General features: G+C 45.7%; 1 protein-coding gene across 3 annotated transcripts in view; it reads left to right on the top strand.

The window, feature by feature from the left end:
• LOC143279915 (ubiquitin carboxyl-terminal hydrolase 24-like) overlaps positions 1-25678 on the top strand; it is a 132141-nt gene that overhangs the window by 16070 nt on the left and 90393 nt on the right. For all 3 annotated transcript variants that reach the window (XR_013054969.1, XR_013054968.1, XM_076584244.1), the window contains exons 9-19: positions 267-425; positions 1582-1696; positions 5857-5960; positions 8084-8191; positions 8895-8990; positions 12886-13047; positions 15198-15281; positions 19205-19357; positions 22242-22373; positions 23418-23606; positions 24733-24873. Coding sequence is in view for 1 of the 3 variants with exons in the window: in XM_076584244.1 (XP_076440359.1) it covers positions 267-425; positions 1582-1696; positions 5857-5960; positions 8084-8191; positions 8895-8990; positions 12886-13047; positions 15198-15281; positions 19205-19357; positions 22242-22373; positions 23418-23606; positions 24733-24873 (1443 nt within the window). In the remaining 2 variants the exon portion in view is untranslated. The remainder of the gene's footprint in view (positions 1-266; positions 426-1581; positions 1697-5856; positions 5961-8083; positions 8192-8894; positions 8991-12885; positions 13048-15197; positions 15282-19204; positions 19358-22241; positions 22374-23417; positions 23607-24732; positions 24874-25678) is intronic.

The following is a 25678-nucleotide window of genomic DNA, read 5'->3' as shown; positions in this document are numbered from 1 at the left end:
ATGGTGTAATAGGGGGTGTACAGGGTGTAAAGGGGGTGTTTACAGGGTATAAAGGAGGGGGGGTGTACAGGGTATAAAGGGAGGGGGGGTGGAAGTATAAAGGGAGGGGGGTACAGGGTTTTAAAAGGGGGGGGAGGTACAGGGTATAAAGGGGGAGGTGTACAGGGTGTAAAGGGGGAGGTGTACAGGGTGTAAAGGGGGAGGTGTACAGGGTGTAAAGGTTAGCATAATAATTATCAGATGTGGTTTTGTTGATTGTGTTTCAGAAAATTGGCAGTGTGTCAGACCTGCTGACATCTATGAAGATGTTGAGTTTACACCTGTGGCCCAACAACACCGAGTCTCTGGATGAGCTCCGACTGGACGTGGCCAGACGCATGCTGTGCTCCCCCCACTTCAACGCCAAAATGAATGCTCTCAAAGAGGTACCTCTCATCTTTTTTTTCCTCAGGTTCTCTCCGGTATAGGGTAAATCAGGAGAGTTGATGTCAGTGTGTTTGGCTGCACAGGTGATATTGATAACAGGACGTTTGACTTTACAGGTGATTGTGATGACTTTTGTTTGACTGTATAGGTGATGTTGATGACGGTGTGTTTGACTTTACAGGTGATGGTGATGACTTTGTTTGACTGTACAGGTGATGTTGATAACAGTGTGTTTGACTGTACAGGTGATGGTGATCACTTTGTTTGACTGTACATGTGATGTTGATAACGGTGTGTTTGACTTTACAGGTGATGGTGTTGACTTTGTTTGACTGTATAGGTGATGTTGATGACAGTGTGTTTGACTTTACAGGTGATGGTGATGACTTTGTTTGACTGTGTAGGTGATGTTGATGACGGTGTGTTTGACTTTACAGGTGATGTTGATGTGTTTGACTGTACAGTTGATGTTGATGACGGTGTGTTTGACTTTACAGGTGATGTTGATGTGTTTGACTGTACAGTTGATGTTGATGACGGTGGGTTTGACTTAACAGATGTTGGTGATGACAGTGTGTTTGACTTTACAGGTGATGGTCTTGACAGTGTTTGACTGTACAGGTGATGGTGATGGCTGTGTTTGACTGTACAGGTGATAGGTGATTGTGATGACGGTGTGTTTGACTGTACAGGTGATGGTGATGACAGTGTTTGACTGTACAGGTGATGTTGATGACAGTGTTTGACTGTACAGGTGATGGTGATGAAAGTGTTTGACTGTACAGGTGATGTTGATATGTTTGACTGTACAGATGATCAGTGAAGAGTGTTGATGACTGTACAGGTGTAAAGATGACCAGTGAGCAGTGTTAATGATGCACAGCTGTAAAGATGACCAGTGAGAAGTGTTGATGACTATACAGGTGTAAAGATGACCAGTGAAGTGTTAATGACTGTACAGGTGTAAAGATGACCAGTGAAGAGTATTAATGACTGTACAGGTGTAAAGATGACCAGTGAAGAGTGTTAATGATGTACAGGTGTAAAGATGACCCATGTGAAGTCTTAATGACTGTACAGCTGTAAAGATGACAATGGTGTTGATGACAGAAAAGGTGTAAAAATGACAGGTGAAGAGTATTGATGACTGTACAGGTGACGAAGCTGATTGAGGACTGCAGTGGGTCCAAGATGTCTCAGGTGGTGATCCCCTCCAGCAAGATCCTGGACTGGCTGGTGGAACACCACATCCTGTCTGTGGCCCTGGAAGGTCTGCCACGCTCTGTGTTTGTCATAGTCTCTGTGTGTGTCACTTTGTTTCACTCTGTGTGTGTCCGTGTGTTTGTGATACTCTGTGTGTGTGTCACTTTGTGTTGCTCTGTGAGTGTGATGCTTTGTGTATGTCATTCTGTATTGCTCTGTGTGTGTGATGCTTTGTGTGTGTCACTCTGTGTTGCTCTGTGTGTGTGATGCTTTGTGTGTGTCACTCTGTGTTGCTCTATGTGTGTGATGCTTTGTGTATGTCACTCTGTGTTGCTCTGTGTGTGTGATGCTCTGTGTATGTCACTCTGTGTTGCTCTGTGTATGTCAGTGTGTGTGATGCTGTGTGTGTGTCACTTTGTCATGTGTCTGTTGTTCTGTGTGAGTCAAGCTGTGTGAAAGTCAAGCTGTGTGTGTGTCACCCTCTGTAATTGTTAAGTTCAGTGTCTGTCATGCTTTGTATGTGTCACTGTGTCTCCCACTCTGTGTCACACTTTGTATCTGTCATGATACATGTTTCTCACACTCTGTCACACTCTGTATCTGTCATGCTATGTTTCTCACACTCTCTGCCACGCTCTGTATCTATCATGCTGTGTTTCTCACACTCTCTGCCACGCTCTGTATCTGGATAGAGTGTGACACACATAGATAGTGGCTGATACAAAGCATGACACACAGAGTGACATACAGAGAGCTGGACAAATAGAGAGTTTGACACAAACAGGTGACATATACAGAGCATGACACACACAGTGTGACTGATATAAAGTGTGACAGTGAGCGTGATATACACAGAGCATGAGAGAAGAGTGTAACACACAAAGTGTGACACACACAGAGTGAGAGCATGACAGACAGTGACAGATACAGAGCGTGACCGACTGTCTGTCATGCTATGTGTTTCTCACACTCTCTGTCACGCTTTGTATATCATGGTATGTGTGTTTCTCATGCTCTGTATCTGTCATGCTATGTGTTTCTCACATTCTCTGCCATGCTCTGTACCTGTCATGCTGTGTGTTTCTCGCACTCTCTGTCACACTGTGTATATGTCATGCTATGTGTGTTTCTAACACTTTTTGTCACATACTGTATGTCATGCTATGTGTTTCTCACATTCTTTGTCACGCTCTGAATCTGTCATGTCATGTGTTTCTCACACTCTGTCATACTCTGCATCTGTCATGCTATGTTGTTTATATTGATCTGTACGTTCCATAAATTGTTCAACCCCTCTTTTGGGTTCAAGCAAACATGCATGTTTCACAGCGATAACTTGTGGATCCCCTGACCCCCACCTCCTTGACACGGGCAAAATGGCCTAGTCATTAAAATGTTGGACTTTGAGTACGTGTGTTTCTCATACTCTGTCATGCTCTGCACCTGTCATGCAATGTGTGTTTCTCACACTGTCTGTCACACTGCACCTGTCATGCAATGTGTGTTTCTCACACTGTCTGTCACACTCTGTATCTGTCATGCTGTTGTTTCTCACACTCTGTGCCTGTCATGCAGTGTGTGTTTCTCACACTGTCCGTCACACTCTGTATCTGTCATGCTATTGTTTCTCACACTCTGCATCTGTCATGCTGTGTGTGTTTCTCACACTGTCTGTCACACTCTGTATCTGTCATGCTGTTGTTTCTCACACTCTGCATCTGTCATGCTATGTGTGTTTCTTACACTGACTGTCAAACTCTGTATCTGTCATGTTGTTGTTTCTCACACTCTGCATCTGTCATGCTTATGTGTGTTTCTCACACTGTCACACCCTGCATCTGTCATGCTATGTGTGTATCTCAGTCTGCCATGCTATGTATCTTGTCATGCTATATGTATCTCACACTCTCTGTCACGTTCTGTATCTGTCACTGTATGTGTCTTACACTCTGTATCTGTCAGTGTCTGTGTCATGCTCTGTGTCTGTCATGCTCTGTGTCTGTCATGCTCTGTCATGCTGCCTGTCATGATCTTTCTATGTGTCTGTCATGGTCTGTGTTTGTCATGGTCTGTGTTTGTCATACTCTGTCTGTCACTGTCACACTCTGTCACTGTGTCTGTCATGCTCAGTGTCTGTCACTGTGTGACACTGTGTCCGTCATGCTCTGTGTCTGTCACACTCTGTATCTGTCACTGTCTGTGTCTGTCATGCTCTGTGTATGTCACTGTCTGTGCCTGTCATGCTCTGCATCTGTCATGCGGTGTCTGTCACTGTCTGTCATGCTGTGTATGTCACTGTCATGCTCTGTGTATGTCACTGTCTGTGTCAGTCATGCTCTGTCTGTCATCTGTCATGCTCTGTGTCTGTCACTGTCTGTGTCTTTCATGCTCTGTGTCTGTCACTGTCTGTATCTGTCATGCCCTGTCTTTCATCTGTCATGCTCTGTCACTGTGTTTGTCATGCTCTGTGTCTGTCATGCTCTGTGTCTGTCACGCTCTGTGTCTGTCACTGTCTGTTCACTGTCTGTCACTATGCTCTGTGTGTCACTGTCTGTGTCACTGTCTGTTCACTGTCTGTGTCTACATTCTGTGTCTGTCACTGTGTCTGTCACACTCTGTGTCTGTCACTGTCTGTGTCTGTTATGCTCTGTATCTGTCACTGTCTGTGTCTGTCATGTACTGTGTCTGTCACGCTCTGTATCTGTAACTGTGTCTGGCATGCTCTGTGTCTGTCAATGTATGTGTCTGTCATGCTCTGTGTCACTGCGTCGTGTCAAACTCTGTATCTGTCACTGTCTGTCGTGCTCTATGTGTGTGTCACGCTTTGCATGTCACACTCTGTCTCATGCTTTGTGTGTAAATGTCACGCTCACTGTCACACTTTATATCAGTCACACTCTTTGTGTCATGCTCTGTATGTGTCACCTGTTTGTGTCACATTCTCTGTTTGTCCAGCTCTGTGTGTGTCACTTTGCGTGTCATGCTTTGTATCAGTCACTATCTATGTGTGTCACACTCTGTCCAGCTCTCTGTGTGTCATGGTGTGTGTCATGCTCTCTGTCTGTCCAGCTCTGTGTCACTGTATCATGCTCTGTGTCAGTCACTGTGTGTCACACTCTCTGTCATACTCTGTATCTGTAATTATTTGTGTGTGTTACATTCAGTTACACTCTGTGTATCATGCTCTGTGTGTCATACTGCGTATGTCAGTGTGTGTGCCATGCTCTGTGTTTATAAGATGTGTGGCCTCACATAACATGATACATTGAACATGTGTCCTGTCTAAAGTTACATGTTGTCTGGTGTGTGGCCCCACGGAACATCATACATTGTACATGTGTCCTGTCTTCATGTGTTATCTGGTGTGTGGCCCATCAGAACATCATACATTGTACATGTGTCCTGTCTTCATGTGTTGTCTGGTGTGTGGCCCAACAGAACATCATACATTGTACATGTGTCCTGTCTTCATGTGTTGTCTGGTGTGTGGCCCCACGGAACATCATACATTGTACATGTGTCCTGTCTTCATGTGTTGTCTGGTGTGTGGCCCCATGGAACATCATACATTGTACATGTGTCCTGTCTTCATGTGTTGTTTGGTGTGTGGCCCCATGGAACATCACACATTGTACATGTGTCCTGTCTTCATGTGTTGTTTGGTGTGTGGCCCCATGGAACATCACACATTGTACATGTGTCCTGTCTTCATGTGTTGTTTGGTGTGTGGCCCCATGGAACATCACACATTGTACATGTGTCCTGTCTTCATGTGTTGTTTGGTGTGTGGCCCCATGGAACATCACACATTGTACATGTGTCCTGTCTTCATGTGTTGTCTGGTATGTGGCCCCATGGAACATCACACATTGTACATGTGTCCTGTCTTCATGTGTTGTCTGGTATGTGGCCCCATGGAACATCATACATTGTACATGTGTCCTGTCTTCATGTGTTGTCTGGTATGTGGCCCCATGGAACATCATACATTGTACATGTGTCCTGTCTTCATGTGTTGTCTGGTGTGTGGCCCAACAGAACATCATACATTGTACATGTGTCCTGTCTTCATGTGTTGTCTGGTGTGTGGCCCAACAGAACATGGTGGTGACATGTTGATGTAGGAACATTGTGGTGTAACAAAGTGGTGGAAACACAGTAGTTTGACATGTCGCTATAAGCAACATTGTGGTGTAACACAGTAAGTTGTGTGACATGTTGCTACAGGCAACATTGACCAGGCGCAGTACTGTGACAAGATCAAGGGCATTGTGGATTTCCTCGGGTCACGTCTGTCAGTGGATGAGCTGGCTATGATCTGGAAAATACAGGTAGGGGAGTGTGTGTGGGTGATGAAAAACCATGATGTGGAAAATACAGGTGTGTGTGTGTGTGTGTGATGTATGGCTATGATCTGGAAAATACAGGTAGGTGGGTGTGTGTGTGATGTATGGCCATGATATGGAAAATACAGGTAGGGATGTGTGTGTGTGTGTGTATGAGTAATACATGACCATGATTTGGAAAATACAGATGGGGATGTGTGTGGGTGTGGGTGATGTATGGCCATGATCTGGAAAATACAGGTAGGGATGTGTGTGTGTTTGTGTGTGTGTGAGTAATATATGACCATGATTTGGAAAATACAGGTAGGGATGTGTGTGGGTGTGGGTGATGTATGGCTGTGATCTGGAAAATTCAGGTCGGGGTGTTTGTGTTTGTGAATGATGTATGGCCATGATATGGAAAATACAGGTGTGAGTGTGTGAGTGTGTGTGTGTGTGTGTTTGTTTGTGTGTGTGTGTGTGTGTGTGTGTGTGTGTGTGTAATGTATGGCCATATGGAAAATACAGGTAGGGATGTGTGTGTGTGATATATATGGGCATGATCTGGAAAATACAGGTGTGGTGTGTGGGAGTGGGGGTGGGGGGTGGGTGAAGTATGGCCATGATATGAAAATACAGGTAGGTGTGTGTGGGGGGTGATGTATGGCTATGATCTGGAAAATACAGGTAGGTGTGTGTGTGTTTGTGTGGAGGGGGAGGGGAAGGGGGTGATGTATGGCTTGATCTGGAAAATACAGGTAGGGGTGGGTGGGTGTGGGAGTGGGTGATGTATGGCTGTGATCTGAAAAATACAGGTAGGGGTGTGTGTGTGTGTGAGTGATCTATGGCCATGAAATGGAAAATACAGGTAGGGGAGTGTGTGTGTGGGTGGGGAGGGTGGGTATTGCCATGATATGGAAAATAAGGTAAGGGAGTGTGTGTATGAGTGATACATGGCCGTGATATGGAAAATACAGGTAGGAGTGTGTGTGTGAGTGATGTATGGCTATGATATGGAAAATACAGGTAGGGGGGTGTGTGTGGTTGATTTGTGGCCATGATATGGAAAATGCAGGTGGGGGCGTGTGTGTGTGTGGGGTGGGTGGGTGGGTGGGTGATATATGGCCATGATACGGAAAATACAGGTAGGGGTGTGGGGGTGGAGGGGGGGGGGGGGGGGTATGGCTATGATCTGGTAAATACAGGTAGGGGGGTGTATGTGGTTGATTTATGGCCATGATATGGAAAATACATGTAGGGTTGGGTGGGTGTGGGTGATTTATGGCCATGATATGGAAAATACAGGTAGGGGTGGGTGGGTGCTTGATTTATGGGCATGATATGGAAAATAGAGGTGGGGGTGGGTGGGTGTGGGTGATTTATGGCCATGATATTTCCGGAAAATACAGGTAGGGATGTGTGTGTGTGTGATGTATGGCCATGATATGGAAAATACTGGTAGGGGTGGGTGTGTGTTTTGGGGGTGATGTATGGCTATGATCTGGAAAATACTGGTAGGGGTGGGTGTGTTTGGGAGGGGGTGATGTATGGCTATGATCTGGAAAATACAGGTAGGGGTGGGTGTGTGTTTGGGGGTGATGTATGATGTATAACCATGATATGGAAAAACCAGGTAGGATTTGGGTGATGTATGGCAACAGTCACAGTGTTGTGGCTGTTGTGTTGTATGGTGTATAGAATAGACAGATGAACAATAGTTTTGTGACTGTTGTGTGTTGTATGTTGTACAGAATGGACAGACCAACACCAATGTTGTGACTGTTGTATGTTGTACAGAATGGACAGACCAACACCAATGTTGTGACTGTTGTATGTTGTACAGAATGTACAGACCAACACCAATGTTGTGACTGTTGTGTTGTATGTTGTACAGAATGGACAGACCAACACCAAGGTTGTGACTGTTGTGTTGTATGTTGTACAGAATGGACAGACCAACACCAATGTTGTGACTGTTGTATGTTGTACAGAATGGACAGATCAACACCAATGTTGCGACTGTTGTATGTTGTACAGAATGGACAAATCAACACCAATGTTGCGACTGTTGTATGTTGTACAGAATGGACAGACCAACACCAGTGTTGTGACTGTTGTATGTTGTACAGAATGGACAGACCAACAATGTGATTGACAACATTCACTCCATCGTGGCGGCGGCAGCTGTCAAGTTTGATGCACAGCAGTTGGAGCATCTTTTCCTGCTGATTCAAAAGGTTGTGTGTGTGTGTGTGTTGGGGGTGGGGTGGTGGGTGGTGGTGGTGATGATAACAGAAATAGCAACATGATGATGATGACTGGTGATGATGATGACAGAAATAGCAGGATGATGATGATGACTGGTGATGATAACAGAAATGGCAGGATGATGATGATGACTGGTGATGATGACAGAAATGGCATGATGATGATGACAGAAATGGCATGATGATGATGATGACTGACAGAAATAGCAGGATGATGATAGTGACTGGTGATGATGACAGAAATGGCAGGATGATGATGACTGGTGATGATAACAGAAGTGGCAGGATGATGATGATGACAGACAGAAATGACAGGATGATGATGATGACTGATGATAGTGACTGGTGATGATGACAGAAATGGCATGATGATGATGACTGGTGATGATAACAGAAATGGCAGGATGATGATGATGACTGACAGAAATGACAGGATGATGATGATGACTGATGATAGTGACTGGTGATGATGACAGAAATGGCAGGATGATGATGATGACTGGTGATGATGACAGAAATGGCAGGATGATGATGATGACTGACAGAAATGGCAGGATGATGATGATGACTGGTGATGATGACAGAAATGGCAGGATGATGATGATGACTGGTGATGATGATGACAGAAATGGCAGGATGATGATGATGATGATGACTGTGGTGATGATGACAGAAATGGCAGGATGACAATGACCGGATGAGGGAGAAGCTGCTCAGCCTGATTGGAAAGATTGGCCGTGATGCCCGTGTTGCCAAGACAACCACCAGGGTCAGTACACTCTGCTTCACTGCTTCTGCTTTTAGGGAGAGAGGGGTGAGAGAGTGGTGGGGCGGGGGATGGTGTACAGGATCAATACTACTACAGGCCTGCCCTTCTGTCAGGGGTGTGTGTGTACAGGATCAATACTACTACAGGCCTGCCCTTCTGTCAGGGGTGTGTGTGTACAGGATCAATACTACTACAGGCCTGGTCTTCTGTCAGGGGTGTGTCTGTACAGGATCAGTACTACTACAGGCCTGGCCTTCTGTCAGTGGGTGTACAGGATCAATACTACTACAGGCCTGGGCTTCTGTCAGTGGGTGTACAGGATCAATACTACTACAGGCCTGGCCTTCTGTCAGTGGGTGTACAGGATCAGTACTACTACAGGCCTGGCCTTCTGTCAGTGGGTGTACAGGATCAATACTACTACAGGCCTGGCCTTCTGTCAGTGGGTGTACAGGATCAGTACTACTACAGGCCTGGCCTTCTGTCAGTGGGTGTACATGATCAGTACTACTACAGGCCTGGTCTTCTGTCAGGGGGTGTACAGGATCAGTACTACTACAGGCCTGGCCTTCTGTCAGGGGTGTGTGTGTACAGGATCAATACTACAGGCCTGGCCTTCTGTCAGGGGTGTGTGTGTACAGGATCAATACTACAGGCCTGGCCTTCTGTCAGGGGGTGTACAGGATCAATACTACAGGCCTGGCCTTCTGTCAGGGGGTGTACAGGATCAATACTACTACAGGCCTGGTCTTCTGTCAGGGGGTGGATAGGATCAGTACTACTACAGGCCTGGCCTTCTGTCAGGGGGTGTACAGGATCAATACTACTACAGGCCTGGCCTTCTGTCAGGGTGTGTACAGGATCAATACTACTACAGGCCTGGCCTTCTGTCAGTGGGTGTACAGGATCAGTACTACTACAGGCCTGGCCTTCTGTCAGTGGGTGTACATGATCAATACTACTACAGGCCTGGTCTTCTGTCAGGGGGTGTACAGGATCAGTACTACTACAGGCCTGGCCTTCTGTCAGGGGTGTGTGTGTACAGGATCAGTACTACAGGCCTGGCCTTCTGTCAGGGGTGTGTGTGTACAGGATCAGTACTACAGGCCTGGCCTTCTGTCAGGGGTGTGTGTGTACAGGATCAATACTACAGGCCTGCCCTCCTGTCACTGGGTGTACAGGATCAATACTACTACAGGCCTGGCCTTCTGTCAGGGGGTGTACAGGATCAATACTACTACAGGCCTGGCCTTCTGTCAGGGTGTGTACAGGATCAATACTACTACAGGCCTGCCCTCCTTTCACTGGGTGTACAGGATCAATACTACTACAGGCCTGCCCTTCTGTCAGTGGGTGTACAGGATCAGTACTACTACAGGCCTGGCCTTCTGTCAGGGGTGTGTGTGTGCACAGGATCAATACTACTACAGGCCTGGCCTTCTGTCAGGGGTGTGTGTGTACAGGATCAATACTACTACAGGCCTGGCCTTCTATCAGTGGGTGTACAGGATCAGTACTTCTACAGGCCTGGCCTTCTGTCAGTGGGTGTACAAGATCAGTACTACTACAGGCCTGGCCTTCTGTCAGTGGGTGTACAGGATCAGTACTACTACAGGCCTGGCCTTCTGTCAGTGGTTGTACATGATCAATACTACTACAGGCCTGGCCTTCTGTCAGTGGGTGTACAGGATCAATACTACTACAGGCCTGGCCTTCTGTCAGTAGGTGTGTGTGTACAGGATCAATACTACTACAGGCCTGCCCTTCTGTCAGGGGTGTGTGTGTACAGGATCAATACTACTACAGGCCTGGCCTTCTGTCAGTGGGTGTACAGGATCAGTACTACTACAGGCCTGGCCTTCTGTCAGTGGGTGTACAGGATCAGTACTACTACAGGCCTGGCCTTCTGTCAGTGGGTGTACAGGATCAGTACTACTACAGGCCTGGCCTTCTGTCAGTGGTTGTACATGATCAATACTACTACAGGCCTGGCCTTCTGTCAGTGGGTGTACAGGATCAATACTACTACAGGCCTGGCCTTCTGTCAGGGGTGTGTGTGTACAGGATCAATACTACTACAGGCCTGGCCTTCTATCAGTGGGTGTACAGGATCAGTACTTCTACAGGCCTGGCCTTCTGTCAGTGGGTGTAAAGGATCAATACTACTACAGGCCTGGCCTTCTGTCAGTGGGTGTACAGGATCAATACTACTACAGGCCTGGCCTTCTGTCAGTGGGTGTACAAGATCAGTACTACTACAGGCCTGGCCTTCTGTCAGTGGGTGTACAGGATCAGTACTACTACAGGCCTGGCCTTCTGTCAGTGGGTGTACAGGATCAATACTACTACAGGCCTGGCCTTCTGTCAGTGGGTGTACAGGATCAATACTACTACAGGCCTGGCCTTCTGTCAGTAGGTGTGTGTGTACAGGATCAATACTACTACAGGCCTGTCCTTCTCTTGTGTGGGGGTTGTGGGGTGGTGAGGTGTATGGGATCAATACTACTACAAGCCTGGCCTTCTCTCGTGGGGGTGGGGGTGGGGAGGGGGGTGGGTCTGGTGAGGTGTACAGGATCAATACTACTACAAGCCTGGCCTTCTGTCGGGGGAGGTGGATGGGGGGCGGGCCGGGGGAGGGGGGGGGGCACAAGGGACTCGATGAATTGCCTGGGTCATGAAGTTGTCTTTAAAAAAAATTTTTATGCATGATATAATTCAAGAAAGAAATGGTTTATGACAAGTGACATGATTTCCTCCTCAGTCATTTTGCCTGATGTTGGCATGTGTGTGGAGTGTTTGAGAAGTATAAAGATGTTTTGGGGTTTTTTTTTGGGTTTTTTTGCTGCCCCATCATCTGCACCATTTCTGTTGTATCACTTCCACACTGCTCATTCCGAGTCTCCCATACACAGCCACACCCAGATTCGTCTGTCGCAGTCCCAGCGCCAGTAGTCCGCAGGGAACCATCAATGTTAGGTCACCATGAGGCCACACACCAGAGGGGACCCTGCACTGTTGCAGAGTCAATTCGGTGGTGTTCGGTAGTGCCTGTTCTGATTTGATGTACTTAGGACATCACGCACTAAGCTCCCTGCTGACGACAATAATGGCAGTTGTGGAGCCAGACTGAGTGAGCATCCTCCCCAGAGTGGAGACCGTCAACACGTCCCTCCAACAACAACAGTCCCCCATGAACCCATGTTAGGATGTTGATGATGTCACAGTGTGCAAGGGAATAGTTGATAATGAAGATGATGATAGTAGTGGTGACAATTACAACAACAGGTGCTGGAGTTGATAATGAAGGTGATGTTAGTAAAGGTGATGATGATGATGACAGCATGTGCTGGAGTTGATAATGAAGGTGATGTTATTTAAGGTGATGTTGGTGATGATAATGACAGTTGTTGGAGTTGATAACGAAGGTGATGTTAGTAAAGGTGATGATGATGACGACAGGTGCTGGAGTTGATAATGAAGGTGATGTTAGTAAAGGTGATGTTGTTGATAATAATGACAGTTGTTGGAGTTGATAAAGAAGATGATGTTAGTAAAGGGGATGATGATGATGATGATGATGTTAGTGAAGGTGATGATGATGACAGGTGTTGGAGTTGATGATAAAGATGATGTTAGTAAAGGTGATGATGATGATGATTTTAGTGAAGGTGATGATGATGATGACAGGTGTTGGAGTTGATAATGAAGATGATATATGTAAAGGTGGTGATGGCGACAGGTGTTGGAGTTGATAATGAAGATGATATAGGCAAAGGTGATGATGATGACAGGTGTTGGAGTTGATAATGAAGATGATATATGTAAAGGTGGTGATGGCGACAGGTGTTGGAGTTGATAATGAAGATGATATAGGTAAAGGTGGTGATGGCGACAGGTGTTGGAGTTGCTGTGGGACCTGGCTCACCTGCCTGCCTTGTCACGCCATCTGGTGGAGCAGGCACTGGACGAGCACCACGCTATCCTGTCCGACTCCTACAGCGTCAAGGAGCACGTCAAGCTGCAATACGTCAACAAGTGTGTTGACGACATCAAGAAGGTAGCCCTCACAGTGTCTGTCACCCTCTGTACTATGTCAACAAGTGTGTCAACATCAAGAAGGTAGACCCCCAGAAGTATGTATCATCTTTTGTAGTACATCAACAAGTGTGTTGATGACATTAAGAAGGTAGCCCTCACTGTATATATCACCCTCTGTAGTAAGTCAACAAGTGTGTCGACATCGAGAAGGTTGCCCTCACAGTATCTATCACCCTGTGTAGTATGTCAACAAGTGAGTTGATAACATCAAGAAGGTAGCCCTCATAGTATCTATCACTCTGTGTAGTACGTCCAGAAGTGTTTTGACGACATCAAGAAGGTAGCCCTCACAGTATCTATCACTCTCTGTAGTATGTCAGCAAGTGTGTTGAAGACATTAAGAACAATGATGTTGTCAAGTAGTTGATAGATTTTATGAGGATGTTGACAGAATGTATGATAAAGTCGACAGTATGGTGATGATGTCAGGGTGTTGACAGATTGTATTGTTATGTTGACAGAATGTATGCGTATGTTCAATGTATTGACACAATGGATGATGATGGTGTCAGGGTGTTGACAGAATGTATGATGGTGTTGACAAGAATGCATGATGTCAGGGTGTTGATAGATTGTATTGTGATGTTGACAGAATGTATGGATGTTGACAGAATGATGTAATGTGTTATGTAAATAAAAGTGTTTTTGTGAAGCACCTAGAGCAGATTTCTAGATAGTGTGCTGTATAAGTATCCATTATTATCATTATCATTATTATTATTATTATCCATTATTATCATCATTATTATTATTATTATTATTATTATTATCCATTATTATTATTATTATTATTATCATTATCATTATTATTATTATTATTGTTGTTGTTGTTATTAATGATGTATGATTACATTTAAGGATTTTGACATGGATGATGATGATGTCAGGTTGTTGACAGAATATATGATGGTGTGAACACTGATGATGTTGAGAGAATGTATGATAATGTCAAAATGGACAATGATATTGACAGAATGTAAGGGGATGTTGAAAGAACAAATGATGATAATGTCAGGGTGTTCACAGATTGTATGATGTTGTTGACAGAATATATGATGATGTTGGCAGAATGTGGGTGGTGGTTTCAGGGTGTTGACAGATTGGATGGTGATGTTGACAGAATATATGGTGATGGTTTAGAGTGTTGACAGAATGTATGGTGATTGTTTCAAGGTGTTGACAGAATGGATGGTGATGGTTTCAGGGTGTTGACAGAATGTATGGGGATGGTTTCAGGGTGTTGACAGAATGTATAGTGATGGTTTTTGGGTGTTGACAGAATGGATTGTCATGTTGACAGAATGTATGGTGATTGTTTCAAGGTGTTGACAGAATGGATGGTGATGGTTTCAGGGTGTTGACAGAATGTATGGGGATGGTTTCAGGGTGTTGACAGAATGTATGATGATGGTTTCAGGGTGTTGACAGAATGTATGGGGATGGTTTCAGGGTATTGACAGAATGTATGGGGACGGTTTCAGGGTGTTGACAGAATGCAAGGTGATGGTTCAGGGTGTCGACAGAATGTATGGTGATGGTTTCAGATTGTTGACAGAATGTATGGTGATGGTTCATGGTGTTGACAGAATGTATGGTGATTGTTTCAAGGTGTTGGCAGAATGTATGGTGATGGTTTCAGGCTGTTGACAGAATGTATAGTGATGGTTCGTGGTGTTGACAGAATGTATGGGGATGGTTCAGTGTTGACAGAATCTATAGTGATGATTACAGGCTATTGACAGAATGTATGGTGATGGTTCATGGTGTTGACAGAATGTTTGGTGATGGTTCAGTGTTGACAGAATGTATGATGATGGTTTCAAGGTGTTGACAGAATGGATGGTGATGGTTTCATGGTGTTGACAGAATGTATGGTGGTGGTTCAGAGTGTTGTCAGAATCTATAGTAATGGTTTCAGGCTGTTTACAGAATGTATGGTGATGGTTCATGGTGTTGACAGAATGTATGATGATGGTTTCAGGGTGTTGACAGAATGTATAGTGATGGTTTTATGGTGTTGACAGAATGGATGGTGATGGTTTCAGGGTGTTGACAGAATGCATGGTGATGGTTTCAGGGTGTTGACAGAATGCATGGTGATGGTTTCAGGGGGCGTGTGTGCTCCCAGCCTTGCGACAGCTGACCAACATCAGCAAGAACATCATCAAGGCCAGCTTCCAGAAGGCTGACAAGGTTGGTGCACTCACCTCTTTTTTCTTTAACCCCCCCCCCTTCCCAGTCTTTGACTCACTCTCTCTACCTGCTGCAGTTTGTCTCCCCCCCCCATCATTGACTCACTCTACCTGCTGCAGTTTGTCCCCCCCCATCATTGACTCACTCTAACTGCTGCAGTTTGTCCCCCCCACCCCCCATCATTGACTCACTCTACCTGCTGCAGTTTGTCCCCCCCATCATTGACTCACTCTAACTGCTGCAGTTTGTCCCCCCCTCCATCATTGACTCACTCTCTCCACATGCTGCAGTTTGTCCCCCCCATCATTGACTCACTCTACCTGCTGCAGTTTGTCCCCCTCCCATCATTGACTCACTCTGCCTGCTGCAGTTTGTCCCCCTCCCATCATTGACTCACTCTGCCTGCTGCAGTTTGTCCCCCCCCATCACTGACTCACTCACTCTACCTGCTGCAGTTTGTCCCCCTCCCATCATTGACTCACTCACTCTACCTGCTGCAGTTTGTCCCCCTCCCATCATTGACTCACTCTGCCTGCTGCAGTTTGTCCCCCTCCCATCATTGACTCACTCTGCCTGCTGCAGTTTGTCCCCCCCCCCATCACTGACTCACTCACTCTACCTGTTGCAGTTTGTCCCCCACCCCCCCACATCATTGACTCACTCTAACTGATGCAGTGTGTCCCCCCCCCACATCATTGACTCACTCTCTCTACCTGCTGCAGTTTGTCCCCCCCCCCCCATCATTTGACTCACTCACTCTACCTGCTGCAGTTTGTCCCCCCCCCCATCATTGACTCACTCACTCTACCTGCTGCAGTTTGTCCCCCCCACCCATCCATCATTGACTTACTCTACCTGCCGCAGTTTGCCCCCTTCCCCCCTTTATACCACGCTCAATTCACCTTTTAAATTCCTGAGAACTATGTATACATGTATGTGTCACAATATGTGTGTATGTGTATACTGATAGTTACAATGTAATGATTATCAATTACATTTTAAAGCGAATATTGTGATTTTTTTAATATTATAGTTTTTTTATATTTTATAATTTTGTTTGTTTGTTTTATTGTTTGTTGTTATTGTTTTTGTTTTTGTTTTTTTTACATGAAAAACGTATACATATGTTTGCTGTTCCTGCTTAATTAAGGCATTTTTATTATTTTGTGTGTCTGTGTGCATGTGTGTGTGTGTGTGAGCATGCGCATGTTTGTATGCGCTACCGCACCTGATGTAATTTCGCTTTTATGAGGTAATAAAATCATTCTTATCTTGTCTGAATTTATGTGCAGTATAACACATGCAGTGTTAACCTTGGTGTATTTCAGTATGTTTACAATAATGATTAATTACAACATTTTGATGAAGTGAATATATACAATATGTTTTATATGAATCTGTTACATGTTATTGATTCTTTTTAATGAAGTCGTGTTTAATGTTTTGTGTCGAGTAATTGTCTACGTTTGTTTTGTCGTGCCTGATGTAATTTCTTAATGAGATAATAAAGTTCTTCTTATCATCTTATCTTATGTTATCATTGACTCACTCTCTGTACCTGCTGCAGCATGTTGCCCCCCTCACCCACCCCCCATCCCCATTGACTCACTCTCTCTACCTGCCACAGTTTGCTTTTTCCCTGCCCCCACCCCCCACCTCTCATCATTGACTCACTCTCTCTACCTGCCACAGTTTGCTTTTTCCCTGACCCACCTCCCATCATTGACTCACTCTCTCTACCAGCCACAGTTTGTTTTTTCCCTCCACCACCCCCCACCTCCCATCATTGACTCACTCTCTCTACCAGCCACAGTTTGCTTTTTCCCTGCCCCGCCTGCTCCCACCTCCCATCATTGACTCACTCTCTCTACCTGCCACAGTTTGCTTTTTCCCTGCCCCCCCCCCCCCACCTCCTATCATTGACTCACTCTCTCTGCCACAGTTTGCCTTTTCCCTGCACCTCTCCCCCTTGATTGACTCACTCTCTCTACCTGACACAGTTTCCTTTTTCCCTGCCCCTGTCCCCTGTATCCACAATCATTGCCCTTTTCACTCCACTCTTCTGCACCGCTTCAGACATAACTGTCACTGTCTTTGTTGTGTGGTGGGACGGATGCATACCATTCAGTCATAACTGTCACTGTGTTGTGTAGTGGGATGGATGCTTACCGTTCAGACATAACTGTCACTGTCTTTGTTATATGGTGGGATGGATGCTTACCGTTCAGACATAACTGTCACTGTGTTTGTTGTGTAGTGGGACGGATGCATACCGTTAAGACACAACTGTCACTGTCTTTGTTATATGGTGGGGTGGATGCTTACCGTTCAGACATAACTGTCACTGTCTTTGTTGTGTGGTGGGATGGATGCATACCGTTCAGACATAACTGTCACTGTCTTTGTTGTGTGGTGGGATGGATGCATACCATTCAGACATAACTGTCACTGTCTTTGTTGTGTGGTGGGACGGATGCATACCATTCAGACGTAACTGTCACTGTCTTTGTTGTGTGTTGGGATGGATGCTTACCATTCAACAGATTTGTAACCTTCATCATCTCATCATGATAAATAGAACAGCTTTATTAATAAAACAGGGAGTGATGATGTGTGTTGTGAGCAGGGAGGGATGATATGTTGTGGACAGGGAGTGATGATGTGTGTTGTGAGCAGGGAGTGATGTTGCGAGCAGGGAGTGATGTGTGTTATGGGCAGGGAGTGATGATGTGAGCAGGGAATGATGTGTGTTGAAAACAGGGAGTGATGTTGCGAGCAGGGAGTGATGTGTGTTATGGGCAGGGAGTGATGATGTGAGCAGGGAATGATGATGTGTTGTGAGCATGGAGTGTTGTTGCGAGCAGGGAGTGATGTGTGTTATGGGCAGGGAGTGATGATGTGAGCAGGGAGTGTTGAGTGTGATGTGAATAGGGAGTGATTATGTGTTGTGAGCAGGGAGTGATGATGCGAGAAGGAAGTGATGATGGGAGCAGAGAGTGATTATGTGTGTTGTGAGCTTGGAGTGATGATGTGTGATGTGAGCAGGGAGTGATGATGTGAGCAGGGAGTGATGATGTGTGGTGTGAGCAGGGAGTGATGATGTGTGGTGTGAGCAGGGAGTGATGATGTGTGGTGTGAGCAGGGAGTGATGATGTGAGCAGGGAGTGATGATGTGTGGTGTGAGCAGGGAGTGATGATGTGTGATGTGAGCAGGGAGTGATGATGTGAGGTGTGTTGTGAGCAGGGAGTGATGATGTGTTGTGAGCAGGGAGTGAAGATGTGTTGTGAGCAGGGAGTGATGATGTGTGATGTGAGCAGGGAGTGATGATGTGTTGTGAGCAGGGAGTGATGATGTGAGCAGGGAGTGATGATGTGTGGATGATGTGTGGTGTGACAGGGACTGAGGGAGTGATGATGTGTGGTGTGAGCAGGGAGTGATGATGTGGGTTGTGAGCAGGGAGTGATGATGTGTGTTGTGAGCAGGGAGTGATGATGTGTGATGTGAGCAGGGAGTGATGATGTGAGCAGGGAGTGATGATGTGTGGTGTGAGCAGGGAGTGATGATGTGGGGTGTGAGCAGGGAGTGATGATGTGTTGTGAGCAGGGAGGGATGATGTGTTGTGAGCAGGGAGTGATGATGTGAGCAGGGAGTGATGATGTGTGGTGTGAGCAGGGAGTGATGATGTGGGATGTGAGCAGGGAGGGATGATGTGTGGTGTGAGCAGGGAGTGATGATGTGGGGTGTGAGCAGGGAGTGAATATGTGTTGTGAGCAGGGAGTGATGATGTTTGTTGTGAGCAGGGAGTGATGATGTGTTGTGAGCAGGGAGTGATGATGTGTTGTGAGCAGGGAGTGATGATGTGTTGTGAGCAGGGAGTGATAATGTTTGTTGTGAGCAGGGAGTGATGATGTGTTGTGAGCAGGGAGTGATCCATGAACTGAACAAGAACTGTGACGTGATGAAGTTGGTCACAAACTCCCTGGTCAAGTGTCACAAACAGGCTGTGGCCGCTGCCGGGGACCTGAGTTCACTTCTCCCCAGCACTCTGGTGGACGGGCGGTACACCCACTCCTGTGTGAGTTGATATACATAGTGATACAGCCACTCCTGTGTGAGTTGTTATACATAGTGATACAGCCACTCCTCTGTGAGCTGATATACATAGTGATACAGCCACTCCTGTGTGAGCTGATATGTATAGTTGCACACCCACTCCTGTGTGAGTTGATATACATAGTGACACACCCACTCCTCTGTGAGTTGTTATACATAGTGATACAGCCACTCCTCTGTGAGTTGATATACATAGTGACACACACACTCCTGTGTGAGCTGATATACATAGTTGCACACCCACTCCTGTGTGAGTTGATATACATAGTGATACAGCCACTCCTGTGTGAGTTGATATACATAGTGATACAGCCACTCCTGTGTGAGTTGTTATACATAGTGACACACTCACTCCTGTGTGAGTTGATATACATAGTGGCACACCCACTCCTCTGTGAGTTGATGTACATAGTGACACACACACTCCTGTGTGAGTTGATGTACATAGTGACACACACACTCCTGTGTGAGTTGATATACATAGTGACACAGCCACTCCTGTGTGAGTTGATATACATAGTGATACAGCCACTCCTGTGTGAGTTGATATACATAGTGATACAGCCACTCCTCTGTGAGCTGATATACATAGTGATACAGCCACTCCTCTGTGTGCTGATATACATAGTGACACACCCACTCCTCTGTGAGCTGATATACATAGTGATACAGCCACTCCTCTGTGAGTTGATATACATAGTGATACAGCCACTCCTGTGTGAGTTGTTATACATAGTGACACACTCACTCCTGTGTGAGTTGATATAGATAGTGACACACCCACTCCTCTGTGAGCTGATATACATAGTTGCACACCCACTCCTGTGTGAGTTGTTATATATAGTAACACACTCACTCCTGTGTGAGTTGATATACATAGTGACACACCCACTCCTCTGTGAGTTGATATACATAGTGATACAGCCACTCCTGTGTGAGCTGATATATATAGTTGCACACCCACTCCTCTGTGAGCTGATATACATAGTGATACAGCCACTCCTGTGTGAGCTGATATACATAGTGATACAGCCACTCCTCTGTGAGCTGATATACATAGTGATACAGCCACTCCTGTGTGAGTTGATATACATAGTGACACACACACTCCTGTGTGAGTTGATATACATAGTGATACAGCCACTCCTGTGTGAGCTGATATACATAGTGATACAGCCACTCCTCTGTGAGTTGATATACATAGTGATACAGCCACTCCTCTGTGAGCTGATATACATGGTGATACAGCCACTCCTCTGTGAGCTGATATACATAGAAATACAGCCACTCCTCTGTGAGCTGATATACATGGTGATACAGCCACTCCTCTGTGAGCTGATATACATGGTGATACAGCCACTCCTCTGTGAGTTGATATACATCATGATACAGTCACTCCTCTGTGAGCTGATATACATGGTGATACAGCCACTCCTCTGTGAGCTGATATACATGGTGATACAGCCACTCCTCTGTGAGCTGATATACATCATGATACAGCCACTCCTCTGTGAGCTGATATACATAGTGATACAGCCACTCCTGTGTGAGCTGATATGTATAGTTGCACACCCACTCCTCTGTGAGTTGATATACATAGTGACACACACACTCCTGTGTGAGTTGATATACATAGTGATACAGCCACTCCTGTGTGAGCTGATATACATAGTGATACAGCCACTCCTCTGTGAGCTGATATACATGGTGATACAGCCACTCCTCTGTGAGCTGATATACATAGAAATACAGCCACTCCTCTGTGAGCTGATATACATAGTGATACAGCCACTCCTCTGTGAGCTGATATACATAGTGATACAGCCACTCCTCTGTGAGCTGATATACATAGTGACACACCCACTCCTCTGTGAGCTGATATACATAGTGATACAGCCACTCCTGTGTGAGCTGATATACATAGTGATACAGCCACTCCTCTGTGAGTTGATATACATAGTGATACAGCCACTCCTCTGTGAGCTGATATACATGGTGATACAGCCACTCCTCTGTGAGCTGATATACATGGTGATACAGCCACTCCTCTGTGAGTTGATATACATAGTGATACAGCCACTCCTCTGTGAGCTGATATACATAGTGATACAGCCACTCCTCTGTGAGCTGATATACATCATGATACAGTCACTCCAGTGTGAGCTGATATACATGGTGATACAGCCACTCCTCTGTGAGCTGATATACATGGTGATACAGCCACTCCTCTGTGAGTTGATATACATCATGATACAGTCACTCCAGTGTGAGTTGATATACCCAGCCAAAAGACTAACTGTATTTCTGATTATATTTTTGAAAATAACTTTGATATCATTTTTTTTTTTACCGAAACAATCACAAGGTCATGAACCTAAACTGAAACAACTGACCCCCTCTGGATACAGAACCAAGTCACTTCCTCATCGCTGTCGTCTACAAAGACATCTTGGAGTCTTCCCTTTCATTCTCCCATAACCATGTCATTTCACATGATACTTTTGAAATGCTCAAAGTCACTCTCAGTGTTCCCTGAACTTCTGCAGAATGTGGTATTGATGATGATGATGATGTGTCACAGTACATGTCCACTCACCTGAACTTCCTGCAGTATGTTGTGATGATGTGTTACAGTACATGTCCACTCACCTGAACTTCCTGCAGTACGTTGTGATGATGTGTTACAGTACATGTCCACTCACCTGAACTTCCTGCAGTACGTTGTGATGATGTGTTACAGTACATGTCCACTCACCTGAACTTCCTGCAGTACGTTGTGATGATGTGTTACAGTACATGTCCACTCACCTGAACTTCCTGCAGTACGTTGTGATGATGTGTTACAGTACATGTCCACTCACCTGAACTTCCTGCAGTACGTGCTGCAGGAGGGCATGCTGTACCTGCCCTGGAGTCGGGCACGAGACATCTGGTCCACACTGGTCGCCAATCCCCGGGCCTGTGACTGGGACCGTGAGGTGAGTCACCATGGAAACCTGTGACTGGGACAGTGAGGTGAGTCACCATGGAAACCTGTGACTGGGACCGTGAGGTGAGTCACCATGGAAACCTGTGACTGGGACTGTGAGGTGAGTCACCGTGGAAACTTGGGACGGTGAGGTGAGTCACCATGGAAACCTGTGACTGGGACCGTGACGTGAGTCACCATAGAAACCTGTGACTGGGACTGTGAGGTGAGTCACTATGGAAACATGTGACTGGGACTGTGAGGTGAGTCACCATGGAAACCTGTGATGTATGATGCCAGACATGTTACAAATGGATGAAGTAGTGATGTATGATGCCAGACATGTTACAAGTGGATGAAGGAATGATGTATGATGCCAGACATGTTTACAAGTGGATGAAGGAATGATGTATGATGCCAGACATGTTACAAGTGGATGAAGGAATGATGTATGATGCCAGATGTGTTACAAGTGGATGAAGGAATGATGTATGATGCCAGACGTGTTACAAGTGGATGAAGAAATTATGTATGATGCCAGATGTGTTACAAGTGGATGAAGAAATGATGCCAGATGTGTTACAAGTGGATGAAGGAGTGATGCATGATGCCAGATGTGTTACAAGTGGATGAAGGAATGATGTATGATGCCAGACGTGTTACAAGTGGACGAAGAAATTATGTATGATGCCAGATGTGTTACAAGTGGATGAAGAAATGATGCATGATGCCAGATGTGTTACAAGTGGATGAAGGAATGATGTATGATGCCAGATGTGTTACAAGTGGGTGAAGGAATGATGCATGATGCCAGACGTGTTACAAATGGACGAAGAAATGATGTATGATGCCAGACGTGTTACAAATGGATGAAGAAATGATGTATGATGCCAGACGTGTTACAGATGGATGAAGAAATTATGTATGATGCCAGATGTGTTACAAGTGGATGAAGTAATGATGCATGATGCCAGATGTGTTACAAGTGGATGAAGGAATGATGTATGATGCCAGATGCGTTACAAGTGGATGAAGGAATTATGTATGATGCCAGACGTGTTACGAGTGGATGAAGAAAGGTCTGATGGACCTGGAGACGGACACACAAACCCAGCTGTTCCAAAAGGAAATCCTGCGGCTGGAGCCGGCTCGTCTCAGTGAAAAGGGCTTCCTCTGCTTCAAGTGCTTCTTTGAGAGCGTCAACCTTAAGGAGCACAAGTTGAAGCGACCCAATAACACACTGGTGAGTGCATACACACCATGTTTGACCTAACTGATTAATGTGTACACACTGCATGTGACCCAACACATGTAATGGATTACTTTTAGGAGGTGTGTGTGTACAGTATTACCTGTGGGATGTGTGTGTGTACATTTGAATGGATTACATTTGGGTGGTGTGTGTGTACAGGTGTGAGGGTAATTACCTTTGGGAAACGTATGTATAAAGGTGTGAGGGTAATTACCTTTCGGAGGTGCATGTGTACATTGGAATGGATTATCTTTGGGAGGCGTGTGTGTATGATAGTGTGGATAATTATCTGTGGGAGGTGTGTGTACAGGCGTGATGATTATTACCTGTGGGAGGTGCATATACCAGTGTGAGGGTGATTACCCGTGGAAGATATGTGTACAGATGAGGATAATTACCTGTGGGAGGTGTGTATACAGGTGTGAGGATAATTTTGTGTGGGAGGTGTGTGTACAGGTGTGAGGATAATTACCTGTGGGAGGTGTGTGTACAGGTGAGTATAAACACCTGTGGGAGGTACCTGCAAGGACCTGTGGGATGTGTGGGTACAGGTGTGAGGGTAATTACCTGTGGGAGGTGTGTGTACAGGTGTGAGGGTAATTACCTGTGGGATGTGTGGATACAGTTGTGAGTGTAATTACCTGTAGGAGGTGTGTGCACAGGTGTGAGGGTAATTACCTGTGGGAGGTGTACAGGTTTGAGGGTAATTACCTATGGGAGGTGTGTGCAGGTGTGAGGATAATTACCTGTGGGATGTGTGGATACAGTTGTGAGGGTAATTACCTATTGGAGGTGTGTGTACAGGTGTGAGGGTAATTACCTGTGGGAGGCGTGTGTACAGGTGTGACGGTAATTACCTGTGGGAGATGTGTGTACAGGTGTGAGGGTAATAACCTGTGGGAGGTGTGTGTGTACAGGTGTGAGGGTAATTACCTGTAGGAGGTACCTATAATTACCCATGGGAAGTGTATGGGTACAGGTGTGAGGGTAATAAACTGTGGGAGGTGTGTGTACAGGTGTGAGGGTAATTACCTGTAGGAGGTACCTATAATTACCCATGGGAAGTGTGTGGGTACAGGTGTGAGGGTAATTACCTGTGTGAGGTGTTTGGGTACAGGTGGTGGAGAAGGGAGATCTACTGGGCATGGATTACCTATGGGAGGTGTGTCTGCACATCCCAGACGAAGCGATTGCCCAGTCGGCCATCCAACTCCTGTTAGACATGGCTTACAACAACCTCAACTCACGCCTGAAAAAGGTAGTCCCTCTGTCCTTACAACAGCCTTAACTCACACCTGAAAAAGGTAGTCCCTCTGTCCTTAGAACAACTTCAACTCACACCTGAAAAAGGTAGTCCCTCTGTCCTTAGAACAACTTCAACTCACTCCTGAAAAAGGTAGTCCCTCTGTCCTTACAACAACCTCAGCTCACACCTGAAAAATGTAGTCCCTCTGTCCTCACAACCACCTCAAGTCACACCTGAAAAAGGTAGTCCCTCTGTCCTTACAACCACTTTAACTCACACCTGAAAATGGTAGTCCCTCTGTCCTTAAACCACTTTAACTCACTTCTATGAAAGGTAGTCCCTCTGTCCTTAAACCACTTTAACCCCCAGGCTGCCTATTATGACGAGATAACTCATCATGGAAAGCATGTACGCTTCGCTGCCACAATGACGAGATAACTCGTCATCGAAATATTCTGACTTTTCCCTGCATTGCATTCAGTTCGTTGACAAAAATGCTGGTAGCTTTAGCTTGGGGAATCTTTCTAGATTCTATTCATAGCTAGAAACACCATCTGCGTCATAAGGCAGTCCTTTATTTGAACATTTTGGTTGGGTTACTGGCCGCAGTCTTTGCCTGGCTCCTCTCCTCGCTCGCTCAACAAAATGTCGGACTGACTCCGTGCTCAAGACATGCGATCGTGGCGAACTAAATCAACCAAGATTACTTTCTTTAGCTGATGCTCAGAAAGAATTGAATCATAAATTCGAAGGAGAAGACAGTGGTGAACATTTATAGGACTATTTGATAGAAAATAAAGGGAGCAATCAAGAGAGT

Source organism: Babylonia areolata, chromosome 3 (genome assembly GCF_041734735.1).
Source record: "Babylonia areolata isolate BAREFJ2019XMU chromosome 3, ASM4173473v1, whole genome shotgun sequence".
NCBI classification, from domain to species: domain Eukaryota; kingdom Metazoa; phylum Mollusca; class Gastropoda; order Neogastropoda; family Buccinidae; genus Babylonia; species Babylonia areolata.
This window is presented reverse-complemented; position numbering and strand designations above follow the sequence as displayed.